At 50.6% G+C, this 24885-nt stretch overlaps 2 protein-coding genes across 3 annotated transcripts in view; one reads left to right on the top strand and one right to left on the bottom strand.

The window, feature by feature from the left end:
* Positions 1-24885, top strand: part of KAZN (kazrin, periplakin interacting protein) — a gene marked incomplete at its 3' end in the record, with an annotated part of 474913 nt that overhangs the window by 281396 nt on the left and 168632 nt on the right. The window lies entirely within an intron of this gene.
* LOC308612717 (large ribosomal subunit protein eL39-like) lies at positions 16432-18458 on the bottom strand (the record flags this gene model as incomplete). Its single annotated transcript, XM_081225367.1, has 2 exons — positions 16432-16478; positions 18320-18458. Coding segments are annotated over 2 exons (186 nt in total), but the record flags the coding sequence as incomplete, so codon positions are not given.

Genomic DNA, 24885 nt, shown 5'->3' with positions numbered 1-24885 from the left:
TCCAGTAGATAGACTTCCAGATCCCACAGCAGATCCACGGATCTGCTCCTAGTGCTTGAGTTTGACACTCCCCCCTTCCCCACCTCCTGCCTTTGGCCTCTGGCTTCCTTCTAAAGGGTCTGTGAGCCGTGCAGACATCCAGCAGTAAATGCCCTCTCAAGGCAGCAAGCAGAGCCCAGCCGGGGGGTGGTGGCCCCTGCTGTCATTTATGCTCTCATTCCAGCCTAAATGGAGTCTCAAGGTCTCCAGGAAGCCCAGCCCAGCACCTGCCACAAGCACTAAATGCTCCCAGAGCTCCAGGGAGAAAACACTCCTGGCAAATAGAGTTCAGTTGCCCACAGCTTGCCTCTGGGCCATCTCTGATGCCTCGGTATCCGGATGCCCTCTCTTCACCCTCATTATGGGAAGGGGGGCATCTGTCTTTTACAGGCAGCTGCCTCTCTCTCTTTCGCTCTTTGTATCCTACAATCCCTGGATTGTTTGAAGCCTAGTTTCCCCAAGACATCCTCAGCATCCTACCCTCCCCTGACAGCCCCCAGGAGCCTACCCTGCAGACATTCCCTACAGGGGCTGCAAGAGACAGAGTGAAAGGGAAGGCACTGGAAGGTTGCAGGGAAACCCCAGATTGTGTCTCCAAAGTTGGCTTTGGAATTACCTTCTGTCTCTGCATCAGTGCCCACCATCCCTGTCCATGCTGAGGGTTAGATTTGTTCATTGTCCTCAGATGTGGGCAGATAAGCCCAGGAAGCTCCTGCCGTTGGGCAGTGAGGGCCTCCTGCAGGCCCAGGCCAAATCTTTTTTTTTTTTTTTTACATCTTTATTGAAGTATACTTGCTTTACAATGGTGTGTTAGTTTCTGCTTTATAACAAAGTGAATCAGCTATACATATACATATATCCCCATATCTCCTCCCTCTTGCGTCTCCCTCCCTCCCACCCTCCCTATCTCACCCCTCTAGGTGGTCACAAAGCACCGAGCTGATCTCCCTGTGCTATGTGGCTGGCCAAATCATTTGACTCCTCTTGTATCCCCAGCACCCAAACAGAACGTTTCTGGAAGGAAGAAAGGGAGGGAGGGAGGGAGATAGAAGGAAGCAAGGATTGTGCAACCTTTCCACAAATATGTACGAGCATGTACTATGTGCCAGACACAATTCTAGATGCTAGGATATAATGATGAACAAAATTAGACCCGCACCCTACCTCCTAAGGCTGGCAGTCTACAGGAAGACGCCACAATAAGCAAATCATCATTTAAAATGTAGAGAAAAATGGCCCTCGTGACAAGAGCTACACAGGAGAAGTAGAGGCCCTTGGAGCTGGTAGAGGGATATATTGGGGGCTTCCCTTTGGGAACAAAGCCCTCACTGAGCGCTGAAGGATGGAAGGGGAAAAGCACCGAGCAAGACCCTCGCCCACCCTTCCCCTCACTTTAACCCTAACTTTCACTGGTTGTCCCGCTCCTTCCCCTCCGGTGGTCAGAGCCACCCACCTCCTCTTTCCCCGCAGAGACAGCAGTGACTGGGAAAGTACAGAATCGAAAAACTCTTTCTGGCTGTATTGTGTCTGGAGCTTTTTATGAGGCTCGGCCTAAGACCCCAGTACCTGGAAGCCAGAGAGGGTAAGAGCTCAAAGGGGGCAGGATTGATCTGTCCTGTTTAAGTCTGTGTGGGAGTTACAAGAGTTGTTTGCAAAGTCCCTCTCACAAGAGAGGCCTCCTCTGAATTGTAAAAGCCTCACCCCAGCTTAGGAACAGACAGCCTTGCTTACTGAGGTGTCTCAAAAGTTGTGCCAATGACAAGCTCAGTTTTAGCTGAGAAGAAGGCACAGCTGAAATACTGGTGGGGCAGCCAGAGCCCAGCTCAAGACCCAGCTACAAAGGGAGGTGCTAAATAGTTGATGAAGAGTATAAGTAATCAGGTAGTAGGGCCCTCTCGCTGCAGGTTTCAAGCTAACTCTTCTGCACGTACACGTCTCTGACCCACCAGAGCCCAGGGTGCTGCCACACAAAGCATCAGCAGGGCATGAATCCAATTGTAAACTCGCTGCCTCTCGTCACCCCCTCTCTCCGCTGCATCATCCCTCCGTTGCTTTTGCCGCTGGTCCCTCTTCTTAGGAATCCTTTCTCCTTGAGCACTTGGCCCACTCCTCCTCCCTGACTTGCCTCTTGCCAACTGTGCAACTTCAGGATAGCTTCTTGATCTCTTTGTGCCTCAGTTTGCTCATCTGGAAAATGGGGACGTTGTAATAGTCGCCTCTGTGTAGGGTCAGTGAGAAGACGACATGTTAGTGATGTCAAGGGCGTAGACCTTTGCATGGCACCTTCATCTTGCTCTGTAGACGTTAGCCATTGAATTTATGCATCCTTCTTCCTAATTCACCTCAAGCATCATCTCCTCCTGGAGCCTTCTCGTCCGCCCAGTCTGAGGTTGGTGTCCCACTGCAGCCTGTGCTTACGTGATTGCACTGTCACTCAACTGCTGGTGTGTGGTCCTTGGTAGATTAAGCTTCTTGAAGACTGGGATGACATCATCCATCTCTGTTTTCCCCGTGGCTGGAATTGGGTACACAGTAGGTGCTGAATGAATGAATGAATAGTTGAGTGAGTGAATCTCCACATGCGTTTCTTCAGGTTCTGAGATCCTTTGGTGACACATTGATGATGGGGAAATCAACTCAGAATATTCCACATCTTTCACTTGGGCTGAAGAATGCAGCCCTCTGGCCCTGCTGGGGGCGAAGCAGGTTTATCTGGCTGGCTTCCAACTCAACTGCCCCAGAGGCTGCCCTCTGCCCCAGGGTGCTCTATCCGTTAGGAACAGTAGGCGGAGTCTAGGCCCCACGAATGGCCGTGACGCAGCCTGCCCACCATCACTCGAGGCTGACTTTTGGAAAGTGAGTCTCACGCTGCAGCTCCCCACCTTCCAGGGTAGGGCGTCTGTAACTGGGCCCTCCTGGCATTTGCCATGTTTCCTTCTTGCTCACCCTACGCCCCTGGTGGCCTCTCCCCCATCCTCCATGCCACTCGCTCCCTATACCAGGATGCAGCCACAGGGCTGTCTTTGGATTTTTCCAGCATCGGTCTCTCCCACTGTCCCCGACGTTCTGCCGCCATGCCTTACACGCGGGGCACATGCTCCAGGCTCTGGCAACTCTGCCAGACAGGAAGTGCAGACCACCCTAGATTAGTATAAGCAACGTGCTTTCCTTGGCTGGGTCTAGAGCTACCGCAGCCTAATTAGCAAAGCCGCCAGATCAGCAGGGCCTCTCATTAACACTGATCCGATCTGTGTCTCAGCTGCTGAAGCCCTCACAGTCCATCCCTCAGCAACGTTCCCCCAGGACCGCCGGGGCTCAGTGGGTCATGGAGGGAGTGACAGCCAAGAAGGGCTATGCCATGCCCTGTCGTCTGCTGATGTATAACCTAGCCGGGGGCTCATCTTCCTGGAGGGCAGGGCTGGGGCTGGGCAGGGGTTATGGGCGGTGGGCTCTGAAAGTTCAATGCAGGCCTCGGGTCCCAAGTCTTTTCCGCCCTTCCATCATGCAGTGACCCTGTGCTGAAGTGCTGCCAAAGATGCTGATGCAGGCCATGACGATCAGTATTAGAAAGCTCCATCCCTTTCTCCAAGCCACCCTGCTCCATGATCTGGACCACTGCCACAGCCCCCCTCACTGGTCAGCCCTGGGAGTGTAGTTAGGTCAGCTGAGAGCACCTGAAGCCAGAGAATAAGAGCCAGTGAAGGGGGAAGTGAGGGGCAGCTGCTTTGGTTTAGGTAATCAGGAGGGCTTCTGGGAGGAGGTGACATTTTAGCTGAGACTTGAATGACAAGAAGAAGTTGGCCAGGCAACTATCAGGAGGAGAGGAGTTCTGGGACAAGGGACAGTGAGTGCAAATGAGAAAGAAGGTGGCTTCTTTAAAGAAGAGGAGGGAGGCCAGTGTGCAAGGAGCTGAGGAGGGGGGTGAGGAGGGCTGGGTGAAAAGAAAAGAAGGAAGGACTAGTCGGGTGGACAAACGAATGAGTGAATGCTGTCAGAATTGAAAGCACTGAGAGACCACTGGGAGCCAGGGTAGTCAAAGAAGCTTTCTGGAAGACACGAGGCTTCCTTCTGCTCCCCTGTCATAGAACAGATTTTGTGCAGTGAGAGAGAAGAGGGAGACCATGGAGGGTGGCAGGTGAGATTCAGACAGGTGCAGCAGTGCTCGTGCATGATGGAACTCCCAGCTGTTTTATGACAAGTCCCCGTGAGGGAGCCAGGCGCCAAATAATACCTGAACTTTTGACGGTCACAACAACCCTGCAGTGAGGTACCGTAGTTATACCCATTGTACAGTCAGCAGACTGAGGCACAGAGAGGTTCCATCGGTTAACTGAGGCACACTCCTTGTAAATGATGGAGCCAGGCATTGGGCCCATACATGCTCCTAATTATTCCTGAGTGAGAGTGTGCCTTTGCACTTGGTTAGGGAGCCCAGGGACCTGCTGTGCTACATGACTGACAGTCCAAGTCCCTGCCAAAAGCCGTGTATTTGTCCCTGGGCAAAACTTGTTTCTGGGCACTGAGGAGATTTGATCCTCAGGACCCACTGGTTGGGAGCCTCTGAGTAGCTCTCCAGATTGCTGAGAATCTCTCTACAGTAAACATCTGTCACTCCTTTGGGCCATACAGCATGCAGACCTCCTTCCTATGCTTGGAGAAGCTCCAATTGCTTTAAGGCAGAGCCCCCTTCCCTCAATCAAGTTGAAAATGCCAGCTACTTGTTTTCCCAGCATCTCTTGCAGCTAAGGAATGGATACGTGACCCAGTTTCCAATTAGATGCAAACATCTCACCCTAAAACTGGAAGTCAATGACCCAAAGAAGAGGCAAGTCGTGCAAATTCGGATTCAGTTTCCAGAGATGCTGGTGGTAGCACCTGTCGGCCCATCGTCAGTAGTGGCAGCAGGCAAGACAGAGTTTCTGTGCCCAACAGTGTGGACTGGTCATAGGACTAGTTCAGTGGTTTGATTTGGGGCATTAATTTTGGTTTCAACCCTCCAAGCTGGACTCTCCCATCCTCCAGGAGATGTGCGACCTGGCCAGACAGACATGCCTTTTCTACTTAAATTACCTAGAAGTGGTTTCTGTTGCTTGCAACCAACAGCTCTAATTAGCACACTGTCATTAGGCCTCATCAGGTCATTAGAGAAGGGAACTCTGGCGGGGGCGGGGGGGGGGAACTTGGGCTGTACCAAGCAGATCCAGGGACAGCCTGAAAACTCCCAGAGGAGGGACAGGGACCTGTCATGTCTGGGGCTAAGAGAGGGACTTGGGCAAACACTCCTGAGTACCTGAGACTCTGCCCAGCTACCTGCAGCCCCACTCGATGGCATTTCCTCGTGATCTGGATTCTAGGCAGAGAAAGGCAAGAACCTAACTTTCGTTTTTTCTTTTTTTTTTTTTTTTTGCGGTACGCGGGCCTCTCACTGTTGCAGCCTCTCCCGTTGCGGAGCACAGGCTCCGGACGCGCAGGCTCAGCGGCCATGGCTCACGGGCCCAGCCGCTCCACGGCATGTGGGATCTTCCCGGACCGGGGCACGAACCCGTGTCCCCTGCACTGGCAGGCGGACTCTCAACCACTGTGCCACCAGGGAAGCCCAGAACCTAACTTTCTTGAAAGCTACATCACGTAGGGGAAACAGAGAGGCTTGGGATACAAAGAGACCTGGCTTTGGATTCCAGCTTTGCCATCCGCTAGCACTCACTTCACCTCCTGAGCCTCCATGTCTTCATATGTGGAACAGGGTATAGCAGTTGAAGCGCTGTCACCTATAACTACTGAACACCCAACTCCAGCTGGTATAAAAAACAAAGATGTTCATTAGCGTCATTGACGGGGCACCTGAAGATGTAGTCTGACTTGATCTGTGGCTCTGTCTCCTTTCCTGGTGATCCTCTCGGCCCTGCCCTCCTCTGGGCATCAGCTCCCTCCTCAGGCTGGAGGTGAGACAGCTGCTGAAGTTCTGACATCACATCTGGTCACGATAACATCAGAGAAAGAAAGGTGTTCCTGTAAGCCAGACAGTCAAGAAGAGCTTGCCCAGCAGTTTATAGCAAACATTCCACCCATCTCATTGGTCCAAAGTAGGTCACATGCCCATTCTCCAACCAATAGCTGTCACCAAGGGAATGCCACATGCTGATAGGCTTAGGCCTGAACACCTGAACCAATCACTGGCAAGTGACATGAGATGATTACCATTGGCTTAAAACATCAGTTCCCAAGACTTTTGTCCAGAACCTTGGTGGTTACATTTTCAAAAATCAGAGAGGACTCCAACAAGCTTTTGTTCGTGTGGATTATATTTACTGATGTTTACCATTTTAGAAATTAAAACTGAAAAAGATTAAACATTTATTTGTTTTTAAAATAATAAACCTATTATACATGTTAATATAAATAACATATTTTATGAATAAGAACTATACTTTCCAAAGCCAAAAAAAGTTAGTGAAAAGAGCAGCATTATTTTCTACTTCTGCAAATCTCTTTAAAATCTGGCTCCAGGGCTTTCCTGGTGGCGCAGTGGTTGAGAATCCGCCTGCCGATGCGGGGGACGCAGGTTCGTGCCCTGGTCCGGGAGGATCCCACATGCCGCGGAGCGGCTGGGCCCGTGAGCCATGGCCACTGAGCCTGCGCGTCCGGAGCCTGTGCTCCGCAACGGGAGAGGCCACAGCAGTGAGAGGCCCGCGTACAGCAAAAAAAAAAAAAAAAAAAAAAAAAAAAAAAAATTCTGGCTCCACAGAAGACAGTAGGATTCTCATACCTGTTTCTGCACTCAGGCTGTTGCAATATGTTATTTTGGTTGTACTTTATGAAGAAAATTCAACCTCATGCAGATATGTGCTTGGGAAGGGGAGGTCCTCACAGACCTCCTAGATGGGTCTCAGGAAACCCAGCTGTCCTCAGAACACGCCTTGACAACCGCTTGCTTAAGCTAAGCAAGATTCACGGAGATAATAATCGCCCTTATTTCATAGGGTTGCTGAGAGAGAACTAAGGGAGATTATGTATGTAAATCGCTTAACACAGGGTTCAATAAATGGTGTCTGGGAGAGAGGAAAGACCTCAGGTGAACACAGGTAAAAGCGATAATCCATTACCCAGATGAACTGACTTCTCCCTTCCTTTCCCCAGGGTCCCTCCGCCCACACACATCCCATTATGCCAGTCTTGCTACATCTCTGTAAGCAGACATACCACAGTAATTGCCACGGAAAGGAAAATCGCGGCGTTGCTCAACAGAGGGGAAGATCAAACCAAGCTGTCCAATCAAGCACCTGAGTTTCCCTGATCAGAATGAGAGGCAGAAGCCAGAGTTGACACTAACTGGGGATCAGGGTGAGCCTCAGATTTGCTGATGACCCCTCACAAAGGCAGAATGGGGGCCCTTTCTCAGGAGTGGCTGTGCGGTTAGAGCAAGATACGGTCCAGGGTCCAGAGGCCAAAAGCAAAGCAACCAAGGTCAGCACCCGGTCAGCAGGTTGGGGTCGGAAGCTGAGAAACGGACGGCATCAGGAAGTCAAAGCAGGCCAAGAGAAAGCAGAGGGGGCCTTGGTGACTTGGGAGGCGGAGCAAGAGATTTCAGGCCAAAGTCAGAACCTCTGGCTTGCAGGGAACAGCTGCGGCCCACGGGTGTGCGCGAACACACACACACACACACACACACACACGGGTGCGGGGCTGGGCAGAAAGCTTGTACCGATTTAATGTCCTTTTCAGAGGAGACAGCAATGGTGTGATAGGCTGGCCACATGGCACAGCTTTCAGAACGATCCCAATTTCAAAAGACACCAAGAGGGGGCTTCCCTGGTGGTGCAGTGGTTGAGAGTCCGCCTGCCGATGCAGGGGACATGGGTTCGTGCCCTGGTCCAGGAAGATCCCACATGCCGCGGAGCGGCTGGGCCCGTGAGCTATGGCCGCTGGGCCTGCACGTCCAGAGCCTGTGCTCCGCAACGGTAGAGGCCACAACAGTGAGAGGCCCGCGTACCGCAAAAAAAAAAAAAAAAAAAAAGACACCAAGAGGGTAGGAACTTGTATCCCCAGCATCTAGTACATGGCACATAGTGGCTACTCCATAACTATTGGTTGGATGGAAGACCCTGTATCCTTGGCCCTAAGAACCATCATGTCCCAGAATTTCCAAAGCTTCAGCATCTGATTGCATCTCCCAGACTGCCCTTTGCTCCCAAGAGTGGCATCAAAGCTTGTAGCTGACAATGCATTTGGATTTGGGGCTCAGAACCTGTTCCCCCACAGACAGTGGAAGGAACTCTGCTCTGGAGATCAGGAGACACTTTTTCCAGCCCTAGCTCTATACTAGGTCACTGTGTCATTTAGGGCGTTTCACCTTCCCTCTTGGTGACTCAGGTCTCCCATCTGTGGGTGGCTAAAATCCTCAGAGGGGGCATCTAAGAGTGTATGCTGAATGAGGGGCTTGAGGACCCAGCAACAAGGAACACAGAATGTTCCACTAGGTCAGGTTCCCAGGTGGGATCAGGAAGGCAAGTTGCCAGCCAAGGGTCAAGGCACCTGGGACCTTTGGGCTGTGGCCACATCTGGCAATGTGTCCCCTCTCAGCCCTAGTGACCCTTTTATAGAGCCCCTTTACCCTGGTGAGCCTATAGGCATTGCCAGCCTCTGACCTGATAAAGATCAAGACCTTCTGCCTGGGTATTAGGGTAGCTGAGGCCTGTGAACTTGAATCTGGGCTATGAGGAATGATTTAAAAGAAAGAAGTCATTTTCGGTCCCAGGCTCAATCTCCTTTTTCCAAATGTGGGATTGGGAGGCAAATAGGAAGGGACCGAGTGATCACCGAGCACCTGTGATATGCCAAGTCACGGTCAGGTGCTTTAACTACATACGTGACTTCCTGTCCACGTGGTAGGTATCAGCATCCCAAGAAAACTGAGAGAGAAATGAAGTTTTTTAGCCAAGATCATGAAACCAGGATTTGAACCTCCTTTCTCCTACGCATTCCCCCCGTCCCCTCTCCTCTGCCTTCATCCACCTCCTCTTCTTCTCCTTCCCACTCCCGTCCCTTCCCCTCTCCATCTCTCCCCCGGGCCCCTGTAATGTCCCCAAGACACCACAGCCCCTGCTGCTCCCTCAGGGGATGAGAGCAGCCCCTTAAGAAGCGCTGTCCTCATTTCACTCTCCCTTTGTGACCCTGGATTTCCGCCCTGGGCATTCAGAGTGGCGGGTTCTGACCGCCCTCTCCCCTCTGCCAACAAAAGCCAGCCGGTGATCCTGCTTTCCTGCCCGCCCGCTCCATCCTCCAAAGTAATGTCTTTCTTCCCGCATTCTTCCTCCCCTGCTCCAGCCCTGTGGCTGCTTTCAAATCAGGCCAGTGGGACTTAGGCCAAGTTCATCAGGAAGGCCTGAGATGGTCAGCGAGGCAGAGGCTGGTGACCTGTGTGCCCCTGGGGCTCACTCTGGTTTGCTCACCCCGGTGGCTGCACCTTCGAGTTTTGTGGTGCTGTGGGGGCTGCCAAGAGGAGGGGGCCACCTCAGAGACTCCAGAGACAGTGTTCCTTCTCCAAATCAGAGCTGCTTCTTAGGGAGCCATCGTCACTCCTGCCCCATGGCCGGCTTCGAGCTCCCCTGCGAGATATCTTTTCAGATGCGTTTGGGGAGGGGCTAAGAGCTCTGGCTCTGCAGTCGTGCTGCCACTTTGCATGAGTTGAGGCCAATCAGGGACTCCATGTCACCATCTGCAAAATGGGCACAACAGTAGTTACTACTCAATAGGGTCATCAGGAGGTCTGCATGCCTGTAAAGAGCTTAGGCACAGGGTCTGGTTCACAGGAAGGCCCTAGCAAGTGGGTGCAGCTACTACCCACTGAAGTCTATCTGGCTTCTTCTGTTTTCCGGAAATGGGAAGGCACCAGAAGTGGGGGATGCTGGCATGGTTGGTTCAGAGAAGAAAGTCTTCCTACCCAGACCGCCGTGACTCCAAGGTTGGATACGGTGTCCACTTGGGTGTGTTGCACAAACTGTCCATAAATGTGTTCATTCAACAAATAATTGAGCATCAACTCCATACCGGTCACTGTCCCAAGGGCCAAGATACAGTGACGACAAGACAAAGATGGCCCCTGTCCTCAAGTTGCTCACTGTCTGGTGGAGAAAGACAACCAATGGGCAAATGACAATCATTAGCAAATGATCTCAGAGATGGAAAAGTGCTATGACAAAAAGAAAACACAGTAATCAGTTGGTGACGACCGGGGGGAGGGGCTGCTCCAGGTAAGGTGGTGGGGGGCAGGGCTGACATCTCACTGAGACCTGGACGGAGAGAGGAACGTGGGCACGGCAAGGACAGGGACGGAGCAGTCAGGCAGAAGGTGCAACACGTGTCAAGGCCCGGAGGTAGGAAGCACCTTGGCTTAGTCACAAGACAAAGCCAGCAGAGATCAGTGACTGAAATGCAGAGTGGGAAAGGATGGAGCTGAGGGTGGGGGTAGGGGGCAGGGTTAGAGCATGCCCTCCATGCCATTGGTGGGCCTTCGGAGCTTATCCAAAGAGCAAGGAGAAGACAGCGGAAAGTTCTAGGCGGGGGTGGGGGGGGTGGCGGGTCACAAGGTCTGACTGGTTATAAGTCCGGCTTCTGGGTGGAGACCAGATAGACTGGGAGTAAGATGGAGGCGGGGGGGCCACTAGGAAGCTATTGCAATGTCCCCGGAGAGAGAGGACAGCGGCTCAGCCCAGGGCAGCAGGGGTTGGGGTGGAAGCCATTGGATTCAAGACACATTCGGAGAGGAAGCCGACAGGGCCCGCTGGTGGGTGGGTCCATCCAAGTCACACCCCGAGAACAGCCACAGTGGGAGAAGCTCCCTCACAGCCCAGAGTCCAAGGTCAAGGTTCAAAGAACTATTAAATCTGTGTTGCCGTAGCTGCCTCTCTTTAGGGTGGCATGGGTTCAGCCTGTCTGTCTCCCAACAGACAGGGCCAGCATATTTGAGGAGAGGAGAGTGACACAGGGAGTTACGGGGATGGCAACCCTGGGGTCCCCTCTCTTCAGAGTACGGTGAGGGTCTCCAGCGGTAGCAGGCACTTTCCGCTAATAAAACTGATAAAGGCAATTTACTCAGTTGCATATAATATGCACGTGCAGAAGCGACCGATTCTCTGGGCCCGATAGGGACACAGGGACCAGCCAAGCTCACAGCACCTGGAAAGCCTGTGCTAACAGTCACGTGTGTGCACTTAGACTCATTGCCTATCCAAGGATGCTGGGGGCAAACAGGGACCAAGGACATGCTTTGATGGACACAGTCTTTTTTTTTTTTTTTTTCCGGTAATGGGCCTCTCACTGTTGTGGCCTCTCCCGCCGCGGAGCGCAGGCTCCGGACGCGCAGGCTCAGCGGCCATAGCTCACGGGGCCAGCCACCCCACGGCATGTGGGATTCCCCCAGACCGGGGCACGAACCCATGTCCCCTGCACCGGCAGGCGGACTCCCAACCACTGCGCCACCAGGGAAGCCCCTGGACACAGTCTTTATAGGCTAGAAAATCTCAAGTTCTGAGAACTGCGATTTTTTTTAATCTTCCATGTTATTTCCAAAGGAAGCCTAATATGCAGCTGGAGTTAGAAAAATACAGGTCCTTTTTACCAGCTTTACAGCCATTCGGTAAAACGGCATCATCGAGCCCAGGTGAATGCAGCAAAAGTCCTTGTCGAAACGCTGTGAGAGGAGGGGGAGGCCCACCCACGGGGAATGAAGGGTATGGACAGGTAGACCCCCTTGGAGCAGAAAGTGTCCTGGTTTTGTTATTGTTGTCGTCATTTTGGGTTTAGAACATTGAGGCCGTTGTCCTTGTAGACACATAAATTATAAATAACCCTTAGGATGCCAGGCTTAGGAGATGCAAGAAACAGAAAAAAAAGAAGAAACCACGAACAACTGCTGACAGCATCTGCACCCTTGTTAACTCAAACACAGGATCCAAACTATACTTTTCCAGGAAGGAGGCTGTGAAGTGGCAGGTTTTGTTCAGTGGCCCTGCAGCCCACTGAGCACCAGCTACCAGTACAGATTTCCCTTTTGCCCCAGCCCTGCAGATAGGCACCCCTGGGCCTTGGCAGCTGGGCGGGCACCCCTTCTCCCTGCCCGGGGGTGCTCCTGCTTTGGCTGCAGGGACAGGCAGGCTTTGCCATGGGCACTCGGGGGACTAGAGGTCAGGACCCCTCTTCCCCAGTACGTTTGCCAGATGCGCAGGGAGAGGATGAAAACGGGAGGCTGAGACCTGCTTGGCTGTCTCTTGGTGACTAAAGATAGGGCTGCTGTAGGGTGACGTGTGAATCTACTTGCTGGCCTGTGAAAAACAGGTGCACCGTGCCCTCCACTACTCCTGGGTACAGGCTTTGTAAAAAGTTGCTTTGTTTGAAAATCAATTTTAAAACATTCTACCAGAGACAAAATGTAATTTACAAAATCACAATCCTATTAATCTCACATGAATAGGTAACATTTATTGAGTGCTTCCTCTGTGGCAGATGCTGTTCTGAGTACTCTGCATATACTTAAGGCACTTAACCCAATGAGGGAGGCAGCGTTATTGCTCCTTTTTACGATGAGGAAACTAAAGCCCTGGGAGGTTAAGCAATCTGCTTAATGTCATACAGCTGGGGCAGAATTCGTCTCAAGCCCCCCTGTCTCCAGTGCGTGGCACCCTGTAGTCACCCAATGACTCGTTATGCTAGGCTGGTTGATTGATTGGTTAGCTGGGTGATAAGCTACCTGGACTGCTTAGGCTGCAAAATTGATAGGGGCCCAGTCTTGAGTCGGCAGATCCAGGTTCCAACCTCAGTGCAGCCACTTCCTAGCTGTGTGGCCTTGTGCGAGTTACTTCCCCCCATGTGCCTCAATTTTCCTCATTCATAAAATGGGCACAGGAATTGCCCTACTTTGGGTTGTGGATTAGAGGAGAGAAATGTATATAAAAACCTGCTGCATGGCAGCTGCTCTATAACCGGCACTGCGATGCTGCATTCCTGCTGTCAGTGCAGCTTTGTGACACCTGCACATCAGCTTGCAGGATTCGACCTGTCTGCACACGCTTCAGGTCACAGCACAGACAGGCCTGTGTGCTGCATGTCGGATTCCCTGCTGGAGAAGCCACTGCTCAGGTCTCTCCATGTGCAAGTGGAGTTGTTTTCCATCCATCCCAGATTAGTGCAGCTTCTGCAGGTGCCACTAGCCCCAAAGCCAGCTGTTCCCTGCGGGGGGGGCAAGAAGTGCACTTTGAGTAGGAACACTCCTGCTGGCTTGTCTTGCTGCCACCTGCAAAACAGAACCCAGTCCCAAGGGCCTGCATTGGAGAAAGAAAGGTCCCCAGGCCCACATCCAGAACATCCTCCAAGGGTCTGCTAACCAAATATTAATGATAAGGATGAAGCAAATACCTCGTGCAAATGTTTAATAAGAAACTAACACACCACATGAATTCGGCTTACCATTAACTGCCCAGTGGAACTTGGATGTGAACAGTGGACAATTTAACAGTTGATGTGACTGCCTTCAAAGTATACTGGTTTTTTTCTCTCTCTCTTTCTCACTCTCTCTTCCCCAAGCAGGGTGACCTTCCTAATCGCTTGTAGCTTAAGTGGATGTTAAAACTTGTTTTCATTCCTTGACATGGTTGACAGAGTTGGGACTGGAGCAGGTCACCAGGAACATGCCTGGTAGCAAGGCTCAGAAGTGAGCCATGCAGAAACACAGCTACATAGACCAATGGAACAGAAGTGAGATCTCAGAAATAAATCCTTGCGTATCCGGTCAACTAACATTTCACAAGGGAGCCAAGAATATTCAATAGGGAAAGGACAGTCTCTTCAATAAATGGTGTTGGGAAAACTGGATATTCACATGCAAAGGAATGGAAGTGGAACCCTCTCTTACACCCCTCACAAAATTTAACTCAAAATGGATTAAGGATGTAAACATAAAACCATAAAACTCCTAGAAGAAAGCATAGGGAAAAAGCTTCTTGACATTGGTCTTGGCAATGGTTTTTTTGGATATGACACCAAAACAGAAGCAACAGAAGCAGAAATCAACAAGTGGGACGACATCAAACTAAAAAGCTTCTGTAGGGCTTCCCTGGTGGCGCAGTGGTTGAGAGTCCGCCTGCTGATGCAGGGGACACGGGTTCGTGCCCCGGTCCGGGAAGATCCCACATGCCGCAGAGCGGCTGGGCCCGTGAGCCATGGCCACTGAGCCTGCGCGTCCAGAGCCTGTGCTCCACAATGGGAGAGGCCACAACAGTGAGAGGCCCGCATACCGCAAAAAAAAAATAATAATAAATAAATAAAAAGCTTCTGTACAGCAAAGGAAACAATGAACAAAAGGAAAAGGCAACCAACCTACAGAACGGGAGAAAATATTTGTGAACCACATATCTGATAAGGGGTTAATATCCAAAATATATAAGGAACTCACACAACTCAATCAATAGCAAAAAAAAAAAAAATCTAATATTAAAATGGACAAAGGACCTGAATAGACATTTTTCCAAAGAAGACATTCAGATGGCCAATAGTTATATGAAGAGGTGCTCAACATCACTAATCCTCAGAGAAATGCAAATCAAAACCCCAATGAGATATCATCTCCACCTGTCAGGATATTCTGCTATTTTCAAAATACAAGAAATAACAAATGTTGGCAAGGATGTGCAGAAAAGGGAACTCTCATGCACTGTGGGAGTGTAAATAGGTAGAGCTACTATGGAAAACAGTATGGAGGTTCCTCAAAAATTAAAAATAGAGCCACCATATGATCCAGCCATTCCCCTGTTGGGTATTTATCCAAAGGAGATAAAAACAGTAAGTCGAAAAAATATACGCACCCTCACGTTCATTGCAGCATTATTTGCAATAATCAAGACATGGAAACAACCTAAATGTCCATCAACGGATGAATAAAGAAGTTGTGGGGAATTCCCTGGCAGTCCAGTGGTTAGGACTCCACGCTTTCACTGCCGAGGGCCCGGGTTCAATCCCTGGTCAGGAAACTAAGATCCCGCAAGCCAAGCAGTGTGGCCAAAAAAAAAAAAAAGTTGTGATATATATATATGTGTGTGTGTGTGTATATATATACACACACACACACGTGTGTGTGTGTTTATATATGTATATGTGTGTATACACACATGTGTGTATGCGTGTATACGCGTGTGTATACATACACATATATGTATATGTGTGCGCACACACACGTGTATACACACACATGTATGTGTGTATATATGTGTGTGTATGTATATATGTGTATATATATGAATTCTATTCAGCCATTAAAAAAAGAAGGAAAGGGCTTCCCTGGTGGCGCAGTGGTTGAGAGTCCGCCTGCCGATACAGGGGACGCGGGTTCCTGCCCCGGTCCGGGAGGATCCCACATGCCGCGGAGCGGCTGGGCCTGTGAGCCATGGCCGCTGAGCCTGCGCGTCCGGAGCCTGTGCTCCGCAACGGGAGAGGCCACAACAGTGAGAGGCCCGCGTACTGCAAAAAAAAAAAAAAAAAAGAAGGAAATCCTACCATTTGCAACAACACGGATGAACCTGGAGGACGTATGCTAAGTAAAATAAGCCAGACAAACGAAGACAAATACCATATGGTCTCACATATGGAATCTAAAAACATAAGTCAAACTCACAATAACAAAGAGAATGGTGGTTACCAGGGGCTGGTGGGTGGTGAGGTGGGGAGGGCCGAGAGAATGAGGAGATTTTGGTCAAAGGAGACAAACTTCCAGTTATCAGAGGAATAAGTTCTGGGGATCTAATGCACAGCATGGTGACTATAGTCAGCAGTATTATATTATATACTTAAAAGTTGCTAAGAGTAGATCTTAAATGTTCTCACCCGTAATAGCAGCAGCAACAAAAGGGTATTTGTGTCAGGTGAAGGCTGTGTGAACTAACCTTGTTATGGTAAACATTTTGCAACATATACATATATCCAGTCATCACATTGTACACCTTAAACTTACACAGTGCTATATGTCAATTATGTCTCAATGAAACGGAGGGTGGGGGGCAGATAAGAAAGAAAGAAACAAGCTGTCGCAGGGCCGGTGACCTGGGGGAAGTAGCCCCATGCTGAACAGGAGTCCAGAGTTCATGGTATAGTTCAGCCATTTTGCTTTCTGCCCCATAAAATAAAAATGTTAAAAAGGGCATGTTTATATCTTTTCAGCATCACAGAATGTAAAACAAAATGTAAGAACTGAAAGCGCAGATGATTAGTTGAAGCATGCAAGAAATCTTTAAAATTAAAAATCATCGTGTTCACTGTCTCACTAGCGATCTCATCCTTTTCTAGGGGACAAGCTAGCGACCCTAGGTGCTCATCCCTGAGGGTAGGTGGCAGTGAACTAATCCCAGGCTATCCTCGGTCATGGAGCACTTGATATGCCTCCTTTTTCTGAAGATCTGGAGGGAGGGTGTCACTGAAACAGAGAAGCTGTGAGTCAAATTGAAGTATTCAATCTGGCCATCTCTCCACGGATGGGTCAACACTCTCCCTCCGTTCCTCCCCCCACCCCTTGTGCTGGCCTTTAAAATGAAACCCCTGCAGAAATAGACACACATATGTGGAGAACAAACGTATGGACACCAAGGGGGGGAAATTGGGGGTGGGGGTGGGGGTGGGGTGAACTGGGAGATTGGGATTGACATGTATACACTAATATGTATAAAGTGGATAACTAATAAGAACCTGCTGTATAAAAAATAAATAAAATTCAAACAATAAAAAATAAAATGGGGCTTCCCTGGTGGCGCAGTGGTTGAGAGTCCGCCTGCCGATGCAGGGGACACGGGTTAGGGCCCCAGTCCGGGAAGATCCCACGTGCCGTGGAGCGGCTGGGCCCATGAGCCATGGCCGCTGAGCCTTCGCATATGGAGCCTGTGCTCCGCAATGGGAGAGGCCACAACAGTGAGAGGCCCACGTACCGCGAAAAAAAATAAATAATAAAAATAAAAAATAAAATGAAGGGGTTTCCCTGGTGGCACAGTGGTTGAGAATCTGCCTGCTAATGCAGGGGACACAGGTACGAGGCCTGGTCTGGGAGGATCCCACCTGCCGCGGAGCAACTAGGCCCGTGAGCCACAACTACTGAGCCTGCGCGTCTGGAGCCTGTGCTCTGCAACAAGAGAGGCCGCGATAGTGAGAGGCCCGCGCACCGCGATGAGGAGTGGCCCCCGCTTGCCACAACTAGAGAAAGCCCTCGCACAGAAAGGAAGACCCAACACAGCAAAAATTAATTAATTAATTAATAAACTCCTACCCCAACATCTTCTTTAAAAATAAATAAATAAATAAAATAAAATAAAATGAAGCCCCTGCCCCAGAGGAGTATCCTGTCCAGGGAGGACGAATGACTCCCAGGAGGTGCCCTGAGGCTTTGGGACTCATGAGTGTGTTCCCTGGACCAACAGCATAAGCATCTCCTGGGAGCTGGTTGTTAGCAAAGCAGAACCTCAGACCCCACTCCTGAATCTGCATTTTAACACGATCCCCAGGAGACAGACATGCTGGTGAAGGCTGAGCCGCTCTGAGAGGATGCCCCAGGAGGCAAATTGAGTTTGAAAAAATGCTCTGGGTACAAAGACAAGGCATGATTGCTCTGCCTGGGCATGTCCTGAACTGCTTCCAGAAAGAAGTATCCTCTGAGCTCTGTTGGAAGGGATAGACTAGACGGAAGGGGGTTAGTGGAGGGGGGAAGGAGAACGTTCCAGGCAGGGAGCATGGAGTGAGCAAAGTCCTGGAGGCGTTAAAGAGCCAGCGAGGTGGTGGTGGGGGGGGGGCACTGCAAATGGAGCTGCATTTCCAGAAACCTGGCTTAGCCGTGTCTCACCTGAGTGGAGGGGTACCCTTTCTCTACCCCCATCTCTCCACAGAGCAGATGTGCCCACGACAGAACGTCTCTGGCATCTTTTTTTATTGATGCTGTGAACTGAGCTTTGCTCCATCAACCTGGGCCAGGACTTTATGCAATGTGTCACTTGCTTCTGCACTAACTCCGTGCCAGGATTGTGCTGGGCATCTTACCTGCTTTATTTCATTTATTTTTTTTTTAAGGTTTCACATATTTATTACTGAGCTAGACAGTGAGCAGTGGTGAGGAAAGATCAAGAGGAGCGAGCCCTTCCATTTCTCCCATCCCACAGGCAGCTGTTCAGACAGTAGTGATGTTCTGATATGGTAAGACGCAATTGACCTTGACACAGCATAAATGTGTGCCACTTCATATGTGAGCTTCCTTCTAGACCCAGCTTGGTTCTTCTCCAGTGTCTTCTCTTGGAGTCGTACCTGATTTTATTACCAGTTTTCATTTGAATCCATTGGGGAATGGGACGATTCTGCTTTTGTTTTTTGGCCAGGAATCGCTTGATCCTGAAAGTCTTGTGAGAAGACACGGCAAGCAGCAAATTCAACCGCACATATGATGGTGGACAAGAGAAAAGAGGAGCATTTCATTTATTCTTAAGGACGACTCACCTAGAAGGTTCTAGAGAGACAGAATAGCAGAACAACTAAGAGCATGTGCTGGAGCCAGACTGCCTACGTTCACATCTCACCTTTGTTCCTTACTAGTAGTATCCTTGGGAAAGTTAAAGTTGATTTACCCATCCATATCTTGAAGTTTCCTCTGCTATACAATTGGAAATAATAGTGCTATATACTTTGTAGGGCTTTTCTGAGGATTAAATACATCAGATATAGTTCAGTGCCTTGGCAAATGGTGAGTTCTACATGTGATAGTTTTTAATCACTCTTATTATCCCATTGAACAGATGAGGAAACTGAGGCTCTGAGAATTAAAGTGATTTCTCCAAGGTCACAAAGTTAATACTCCACTACCTTTGCAAGGATTCCCCATGGGCTGCCCTCTCTCTCCCACTTAGCTTGACTTGGAGACCCCTTACATCCTGCCCACAATCTCCTCCTCCAACATCAGGCCCTTGCTTCCCACCCAGCGTCCCTCCCGCCTAACAGAAGACATCTCATCTCAGATGTGTGCCTCTGCGTCTGCCACTGCCACCACACCTTTGCTTAGGCTGTTTGCTCTGCCCAGAATGCTCACCTCCCCATCTCTGCCCATCCTGACTGCACCTCTGCCCTTGAGACCCTGCTGATGTACCTGGTGGAGGGAGCCCCCTCCTCTACATTTCCGGGTGCCCCCTCCTCAGCTGGCCACCTCCACCCCCCGTGCACGCAGAGAGCCGGGGCCACATTTTACGCATCCTGGCTTTCTCCCCCCTTGCCTAACATGAGGCTCAGTATGCAGTCAGTCCCCAGCATGGGTGACCCTCCCTCTCCAGATCCTGTTCCTGGCCCAGGGCTCTTTTGATTCAGCTCAGAGTTTCTCAACCTCAGCACTACCGATGTTTGGGGCCAGATAATTCCTTGTTTGGGGTTCTGTCCTGTGCATTGTAGGATGTTTAGCAGCATCCCTGGCCTCTACCCTTTAGATGCCAGTAGTAAGTCCCCTCCCTGATTGTGATAACCCAAAATGTCTCCAGACATGGCCCAATGTCCCCTGTGGGGCAAAGCTGCCCTCCAATGAGAACCAATAAGAACCAGAATTTCCCCTGGGGTGACCAGGATGAGAGAGGGGGTGACTTTAGCATGGGAGGCTGTGGTGGCGGGGGCGGTTGAAATCCCCAAACGTACATGCAGGGAGGTCACAAAGACCGGGAAGGATGGCGGAGATGGTGAACGAGAGGGAGCGCACCCACCTCCTGCCAGCCACGGCCAGGTGGAAATGTGGTCCAGCTTTTGCCAGATTTTGAGACTCTTCAAAAGAAGCCAGACATCCTGTCTTTTATGTGAAATTCCCTGATTCTTATTTACAAAACAGAAACAGACTCACAGACTTAGAGAATGAACTTATGGTTACCAGGGGGGAAGGGTGGGGGGAGGATAGACTGGGAGTTTGGAATTGACTTGTACACACTACTATATAGATAACCAACAAAAGAAGAAGAAGAAGAAAAATTCCCTGATTCTTAAGTGTTGGCAACTAACATGAATTTGTTTTAAACATTGTGGGAAGACCAGAATGTGTCTGTGAGCCAAATGTGGGCTTTGCAACCTTTCCTACAGACCAAGCTTCCAACCTAGAAGCTTTGGGCAGCTCACACCCGCTGGGCCCACGGGTCCCCATTCTCTCAGCAGTGGTTTGTGTCTTAGGCACCGTGCACAAGCCCCATGTTAGGACTCTGGACCACACAGACAGTCTCTGCCCACACAGGCCACTCCAACCCCCTTCTGAAGCCCAGTTCCAAAGAGGTGGAGGGTTCTAAACTCCCAAGCGATAGAGAATATGGAAAGTACCCCAGGAAGGGGGTCAAGAAGCCTGAGCTCTCATCTGACTCTGGCACTGATTTGCTGTGTGACCTTGGGCAATCACTCCCCCTCTCTGGGCTTCAGTTTCCACCTCTGTCACGTGTTTGTAGGATGAAGAAAGAGAAGGGCGGAAGAATGCATGCTTTCTGTTCCTGGGACTCGAATGAGTATTTCCTCTTGGCAGCACAGAACCCCACCTGGCTTACCCAATGCCCAGCAGGCATTCTTGTCCTCAGACTGACCTGGGCAGGGACAAGCTGGTTCCACCTCCCAGCCCAGGAATCCTGCATTTCAGAGCAGGGAGTCTGGGTCATCCTGATGGACTCTTTTCTCTGTGCAATTAGGTTAGCAATGCTGGAGGCTGCTCCACGGGTGGAACCCGCCTTTCCATCACTGGGAAGAGTCAGACCGTTGGCCCCTGCTGGTGCTGATGGCAGAGCTCTGGGTTTGTGAGACCGTCTCCCTGCCCAGAGGTGCTCATGGCCACAGGACGGCTCAGGTGGGCAAGCCCGCACCTGGCCTGACTGCAAGCCCTCAGGACAGTTTCCCAACGGGCTCTGCGGCTGAGAGGAGCCTTCCTTAGACTGATAGGAGCACAGGGGCTCTGGGAGATCTTTTTATCCAACCTCCGAATTGTATAGATGGGAAAACTGAGGCCTGGGGAGGGAAAAGGTTGGCCCAAGGTCACCCAGTCAACAGAACGAACACCCACATCTCCTGACTCCCTTGTCCAGTGCTCCTTCTCATCTAACATTGGGTCCTCCTGGAAGTGGGCACTGGTGAGATACACAAAGAGTGACAGATAGACAGACAGACAGACAGACCCAGACAAGCACTGACTTTACCCATCACTACCTGTGGCCTAAGACCAGCGGTTGTGGACTCCGTGCCTGGAGCACCCATGTGGTGACTTACAGGAACGAGGGAGCGGGGGTTGAGGAATGGAGGACGCACTGTTACCCTGGGGGATGGAATGGGGGTTCTAGCACCAGACCTCCTGATGGTTTCAAAATAAAGCTAAATATCTGAATTTTTTGGTGTAATTTATCCAAATTTTTAAATGTTGGCAACTAATTTTTAAAATGCCTTTTAGTAGAATACTAGGAAAAGAAAACACATTCACAGGCCGTAACTGGCTCTAGGCCCACCAGTTTGCAACCTCTGCTCCCTTCTCTGACCCTCAGTTTACCCTGCTTTAAAGTGGGTATCATGGGACTTCCCGGGTGGTCCAGTGGTTTAAGACTGCAAGCTCATGGGCTTCCCTGGTGGCGCAGTGGTTGAGAGTCTGCCTGCCGATGCAGGGGACACGGGTTCGTGCCCCGGTCTGGGAGGATCCCACGTGCTGCAGAGCAGCTAGGCCCGTGAGCCATGGCCACTGAGCCTGCGCGTCCGGAGCCTGTGCTCCGCAACGGGAGAGGCCACAACAGTGAGAGGCCCGCGTACCGCAAAAAAAAAAAAAAAAGACTCCAAGCTCGCAATGCATTGGGGCACGGGTTCAACCCCTGGTCGGGGAACTAAGATGCCATATGCCTCACGGCGCAGCCTAAAAAAAAAAATTTTTTTTTAAATAAATAAATAAAGTGGGTATCAAAACAGTACCCCCTCTCATAGGGCAGTTGAGGGATTAAATGAGATAAAACCACTAGAGGGCCTATCATACCACTGGGCCCACAGTGAAAGGTAGCTGTTGTTATTTATTAAGACATGGGATCCTTTTCTTAGAAGAAATGGGAAGGGACTTGTTAAGCTTAGCACAAGCCAACTGGGAGGCCCTGAGCCAGGACTCAGGATCTTTCCAACAATCCACAAATCCGAGTGTGTGCTTGCTGTGTGCCTGGTGCCATGGGCATGTATCAATTTAAAACCCCGTCCCCGCCTTGAATTTACAAGGGAGGTGGGACTGGGCTCACCCAGCAGCTCGTGGGGTTGTCCTTCACTCCAGGAATCCAGGAGCATCCCTCCACTAGGCCCCTAATCTGGGAGAAACATCCTACTTTCAAAGGTCAGATCTTTAGAAACAAAAAGAATGCAGCTCCTTTCACATTAGACAACACATTTCTGCTTGTTTGTTTTAATGAGAAACTTCAGGGGGAAGATGACAGTCCTTCCACGTAGCTGTTCGACACATCTGCCTCCTGAAACCAGTTCCAAAGATATTTAAAGGACAATTCTGGGGAAAGAAGAATTTAGAACAAATTCTAAATTAGTCCCTGTGGGACTAGGGGCCATTGCAGATTTCTGCCCAGAGAACCCGGAGACCAGGGCCTAAGGTTACTTCCTGATGTCCAGGGTGCAGAACGTTCTTCCTCCTGAGCTTGGCCCACACAGAGGCCGCTGGGGGCAAAACGTCAGGCCCGTTCCTGGCTTTGCTGGAGGCCTTGTGGACACAGAGCCCGAGGTGCTGATGGAGGCCGTGCATGCTCTGCCTTCAGGGTGGGAGAAGCCGGAGTCGCTCTGGCTGACGTGCCTGAGTTCTGGTGGGCGGACAAGCAGGTAGAGCCCGTAATTACAGGAAAGCGGCCTGGGGCGTGTGTGGACAGGCCTCCCGGAGCCCAGGCAGGTGGCCTCCTGACAAGGGAGGCCCCTAGGGTTTGGACTCTGGGTGCAAAAATCCATCAGGGTGGGGGAGGGGTGGTTATGTAGCTGTGAGGCCACAGCCACTGACAAAATGACCTTGCTGTGCTCCACTGCCTCTTTCCTCCCCCACAACTCAGAAGGACATGAAGACCTAGAAGTCCTTCTTCCAGGCATTGGCGGTGGCCCTCACCTTTATCAGCATCAGGGTTACATGGAGAGGGCTGTTAAAACAGACTGTCAGGCCCCACCCCAGGAGTTTCTGATTCAGGAGGTAGGGATGGGGCAGAGAATTTGCGTTTCTCATAAATGCACAGGGATGGTGCTGATACAGCTCGTCTAGGGGCCACACTTCAAGAACCACTGCTCTAGGGCTTCCTGAAGTCAGTCTGCTTGGGCCCTGATTTGCTGTATGTCTCTGGTCAAGTATCTGAGCCTCTCTGGACTTCTGTTTCTCTCAGAAGGAGAAGCCAGCTTTGTCTTTGAACAGATATACCCCACCTCGGCGCTGAGATGCCTAATTACTACTTGCAGGTAGCTCAGAGACCTTCACATGAAAGGCCCAGGCCTTTGCACAAGGTTCTTACTCCATGGTTCCAACTTGCTTCTGACCACTGTGAGAGCTGTTGCTTTAGGAGAGATTGGCACTTTAAGCCTTAAAGGGACAGGCCAGGCCAGCATCTCTGGGCCTCAGCGCTCACCCTGCCTGCAAGAATATTGAAACCATTTGCTAGCCTGGTCTTTGAGATCGTTTTGTTTCCCTGGGGAGGGAGGTGGCAAGGGCTCGTCACTGTCCCAGTGGTAAGGCCTCTATGGCACAGAGAGTCATAATCAAAGTCATATCCGCCAGCCGTTCTCCTTTCTCATCTGAATGTCCAAGTGGACCGTGACCTTTCTATACTCGGGGGCCTGTCGCCCTTCCCCACAGTATCTAGGGCAGGAGTGGACTCATGGCAGATGCTGAGTGCAGATGGACCCCATGGAATGAACAAGCAAATAACCGGATGGTTCCTTAACCAGCCCCTCAGCCTGGGTGTTTGGCCCTCTGCAGTTACGTGGGCTTTCGCACTTCTGGTCTCCTTTGTTCCTCACAGGACAGTCATGGGGGGATAGGCAAGTATTCTTATCCCCATTTCACAGGTGGGGAAACTGAGGCCCCCGGAAGGTGGTCCGACTTGCCCAACTTTGCTAGTAAGTAAAGGGCAGTTGCAGAAAGAAAAGTCTAGAACTCCATGCCGCAGACCCTCATCACAGCCTCTCCCGAGTCTAATCGGTTTTCTTTTCCATGTCCCTGTAAGAGCCATTCTGCAGGTATTTGCCATGGAGATGAAACTGGGAGAGCAGTGATCTAGGAATCCAGACCCTTCCTGGTTCCGGGGAGGGAGGAATAGTTTCAACTTTGCAGAAATTGCCAGTCTTTCCCAGGGGCCTGCCTTAGGCCCGCTTGGTGTCACATGCTGGTACACCCCAGGTACCCATGGCAGGCTAGACCACATGGTGCTTTACCTCCAGAGCCCAGTACTGTGCCTGGCACATGGTTGGTACACAATCGGTATTTTCTGAGTCAATGAATGAATAAATGAAGACAGACGTGGTTGAAATACTGGGTCTAAACTTACCAGCTGTGTGATCTTAGATAAATCCCTCCACTCTCTAAGCCTTGGTTTCTGCAACTGAAAAATCAGAATAATAATAATTTTTATAATAATACAAAATAGTGGCATAATAATTAAGAAAACTGGCTCTGGAGCCAGAACTGCCTGCCTCTAAATCCTAGCTCCATCCTATTCTACTGGGTGACCACAAGCAAGCTACTAAACCTCTCTGTTCCTTGGCTTCCTCACTGATAAAGTGAGGATTGTGATAGTACTTATGTAGTGTCGTGAGGATAAAAATGAGCTAATATGTGTA

Source organism: Mesoplodon bidens, assembly GCF_964165515.1.
Source record: "Mesoplodon bidens genome assembly, chromosome: 2".
NCBI classification, from domain to species: Eukaryota; Metazoa; Chordata; class Mammalia; order Artiodactyla; family Ziphiidae; genus Mesoplodon; species Mesoplodon bidens.
Note: the sequence above shows the minus strand (reverse complement) of the source record. Positions and strands in the feature narration are given on the sequence as shown.